This window comes from Chrysochloris asiatica, unplaced genomic scaffold (assembly GCF_000296735.1).
Source record: "Chrysochloris asiatica unplaced genomic scaffold, ChrAsi1.0 scaffold00340, whole genome shotgun sequence".
NCBI classification, from domain to species: Eukaryota; Metazoa; Chordata; class Mammalia; order Afrosoricida; family Chrysochloridae; genus Chrysochloris; species Chrysochloris asiatica.
Window position 1 is genome coordinate 702,202 of NW_006408858.1, and position 3,572 is coordinate 705,773.

Sequence of the window (3,572 nt, forward strand, 5' to 3'; positions counted from 1 at the left end):
ATAAGGAAGATCGTAGAAGAATTGATGCCTTTGAGTTGTGGTGTTGGAGGAGAATACTGAAAGTGCCATGGACTGCCAAAAGAACCAATAGATTTGTTTTGGAAGAAGTGCAACCAGAGTGCTCCTTGGAGGCCAAGATGGCTAGGCTTCATCTCTCATACTTTGGGACACATTGTCCGGAGAGAATGGTCGCTGGAGAAGGATGTCATGCTGGGTAAGGCGGAGGTCAGAGAAAAAGAGGAAGACCCCCAACGAGATGGATCAGCCATGTAGCATCATTGATGGCGTCAAGTGTGGCGGCGGTAGTGAGGTTGGCCCAGGATCGGACATTGTTTCGTTCTGCTGTGCATGGGGTCGCTATGAGTCGGTTCCGAGTCGCTATGAGTCGATGGCACCTGACAAAAACAACAACAACAAAGATTATTTGTGTCTAAAGAAAGGTCAGCAGTTAGAAACTACCAGCTACTCCATGGGAGAAAGATGAGGCTTTCTGGTCCCATAAAGATTCACAGCCTTGGAAACACTATGCAGGGTTGCTATGAGTCAGCACTGACTCCACAGCACACAACCATCACCAACACCAAAGATTATATGTGTAGTTGAAGACATGCCAAGCCATGAGGAGGGGTAGGATAAAAGATCCTGATGCAGATAGCTCGTGCAATAGAACAAAATTCTTGAGAGTTTTCAGGCCAGAAAAGTGGATACAGAGAGGGGACACAGCAGGCATGGCTGTAGCTAAATCCCATAATAGTAACAGGAGCAGTTTGTCACTAAGGCAGGCGTTAGTATCTCTGTTGTGGTACATCCCACCTGCAGCCAAAACTAGTCACTAAGGATACGGTCCAGGCCGTCTCCATAGCCAAAAAGCATCACTCATACATCTATTCACACATCTGCAATGAGCAACCACTCAGTGAAGCACTGGGCACACAGCAGAGCGTAACTCATGGAACTTGTGTGCCATTGTAAACTGATGCAGAGTGAGGTGGAGAGGGGATAGAAAGGAGTTCAAGTAAGGTTCCTTCTAGAGCAGAGACCTCAATGAAGTGAGGGAGACATGGATCTTGGCAAGGAGCATGATGGCCATGAAATTAACCACATGCAAAGGCCCTGTGGCAGAATCATCCCATTGCTAGTTTCAGCAATAAGACCAGAGTAGGTTTTTTGTTTGTTTTTATTATGAATTTGGGTGAGGTTCACCAAGCAGATCATCAGTTTTATACTCAATTTATACTCATTTAGTTTTATGTCTATTATTTCAATCCCCTCACTATAATATCATTTACCTATTTCCTCCCTATGTTTCCTGTTTCTCTTCCTCTTTCTTTTCTAACCCTTTTGAACTTTGCCTTGGATAAAGGCTGCCCTTTGGATCTTAAATGGTTGATTGTTCTAAAGTTTGTGAAGCACTAGTGTTATTGTTCCCTTATCAACCTACCTTTTGTTTGGCTGAAAATTGAGCCATAGTAAAGAATTCAGTTCCTGACCTAAGAGTAACTAAGGGCCGTAGTCTCCCAGCTTCCAGTAGTCTCTATCTGACCAGTAAGTCTGATGAAATGAGAACTTTAAAACTGAAACTATGGATGTATCTGGAGTCAGACACTACCAGGACCCATAAAGGACTTTGGAGTCAGATACTTCCAGGGCCCAGAAAGGACACTGAAACCTAGTTCATGAACAGGAAGAAGACAAGAACCAGAGTGTAAGGCAGTGGCAAGGCAAAGTCTATGAGAGCTATTCAAGCTAAGAGGCTAGTTGGTAGTGAGGGTCTACAGCTAGCCCTAACCCTGAGCTCTAAACCCCACTGGCACATACTTCCATCCGTTTCAAATGAATAGGATCCTGTGAGTCAACCTCTCTTGTAGCAGGAGAGAAAGGAGGTCAAGAGCAAATCAGAAAGAAAACAAGAAGGAAGGCAGGGATAAGACAGGAATGTATTTTCAGAACTAACTCACACCTAACAGGTGGATGTTCCCATCTGTGCTCTGAGAAGGTTAAAAAATGTCTGCTGTGCCTCACCCTTTATAGGATGAGGAGACAAAGGCAAAAAGGAATAACGCCACCCCCTCTTCATTTCTGTCCCAAGGAACTCATCCGTCAGCGAGGCGTCTTGGAACACACAGAGAAGATGGTGGACAAGATGGACCAAGATCTGAAAACCAGCCAGACACACATCAACAGCATCAAGAGTGTGTTTGGGGGGTTAGTAAATTACTTCAGATCCAAGCCAGCAGAGACCCCACCTGAGCAGAATGGCATCATGGCCACTCAGCCCAACAACAGGTAAGCATGATTTCAGCTGCCTGGATTTGAAAGGCAAGTTGGAAGTAACATAAAGTAGGACTTTGAGGCAATTTTGGGCAAAGATTTTCAGTCAACATCGAGTGTCTTAGAGGTTTGCAAAAACCTTAGAAGGTTTTTACTAGAGGAATTCATCTTCAGATATTCTGAAACCTTTCTCTAGGGCTCATGGTCATGTTCATTTGATATTTCAATCAAAATTAGCTATTCCAATCTAAATTCTTCATAAGTTGGGCCTTTAGTAAATTAGTACTCCAGTAAATTGTGATTGACTCATGGCAACCCCACACACAATGGCACCACGTCGGTGTGATCCAGAGACTGATTTGTCTGAAGTAGATTGCCAGGCTTCTTTTCCTAGCCCATATTGGCTTAGAAGCTTCACTGAAACCTGTTCAGCATTTTAGCAACACACGCCTCCACTGACAGATAGGTGGTGGTTGCGCATGATGCACATTAGCAGGGAATTCTCAAAATTGAGTCTCTCACATGGAGAAAAAGAATTTTAGCACTGAAGCACCACTACTCCACCTCCAGTAATTGTGACCCCAGTAATTTGAAAAACAACTTAGTAAGTACAGGTGTGATGCACTTCATGGAATATTGTGCTTATAAAAGTCTTTATACCCAAAGAACATAACCATAATAAATATTTATGCCCCCAATGAAAGAGCCTCAAATAAATAAATCAAACTCTAAAAGAACTGAAGAAAGAAATAGACATCTCTACAATAATAGTAGAAGATTTTCATATACAACTTTTGATGAAGGACAGAACAGCTAGAAAGAAACTTCAACAAAGACACAGATGAACTAAACAACACAACCAACCAACTTGACCTTACAGGCATATACAGAACGTTCAACCAAACAACAAAACAATATACATTCATTTCGGTGTACATGGAACAGTCTCCAAGATAGACCATATGTTAGGCCAAGAAGCAAACCTCAATAAGTTTTAAAACATTAAAATACCACAAAGCATCTTCTCAGACGACAATGCTATAAAATTAGAATTCAACATTAGAAATTTCAAGGGGGAAAAAATCAAGTACATGGAAATTGAACAACACCTGCTTAAAAGCTTGTTAGTTGTTGTTAGGTGCCATCAAGTCGGTACCAGCTCATAGAGACCTGATGCACAGCAGAACGAAATCCTGGGGCAACCTAACTACTGTTGCCACGCTTGAGTCCATCGATGCTGCCACTTGGCCAATCCATCTTGTTGGGGGTCTTCCTCTTTTTCTCTGACCCTCCACCTTACC

At 42.8% G+C, this 3,572-nt stretch overlaps 1 protein-coding gene across 1 annotated transcript in view; it reads left to right on the forward strand.

The window, feature by feature from the left end:
• The window catches only part of SNAP29 (synaptosomal-associated protein, 29kDa), a 54,127-nt gene that overhangs the window by 14,488 nt on the left and 36,067 nt on the right, over nt 1-3,572 (forward strand). The window contains exon 2 of the mRNA XM_006875805.1: nt 2,090-2,286. Coding sequence (XP_006875867.1) covers nt 2,090-2,286 — 197 coding nt within the window. The remainder of the gene's footprint in view (nt 1-2,089; nt 2,287-3,572) is intronic.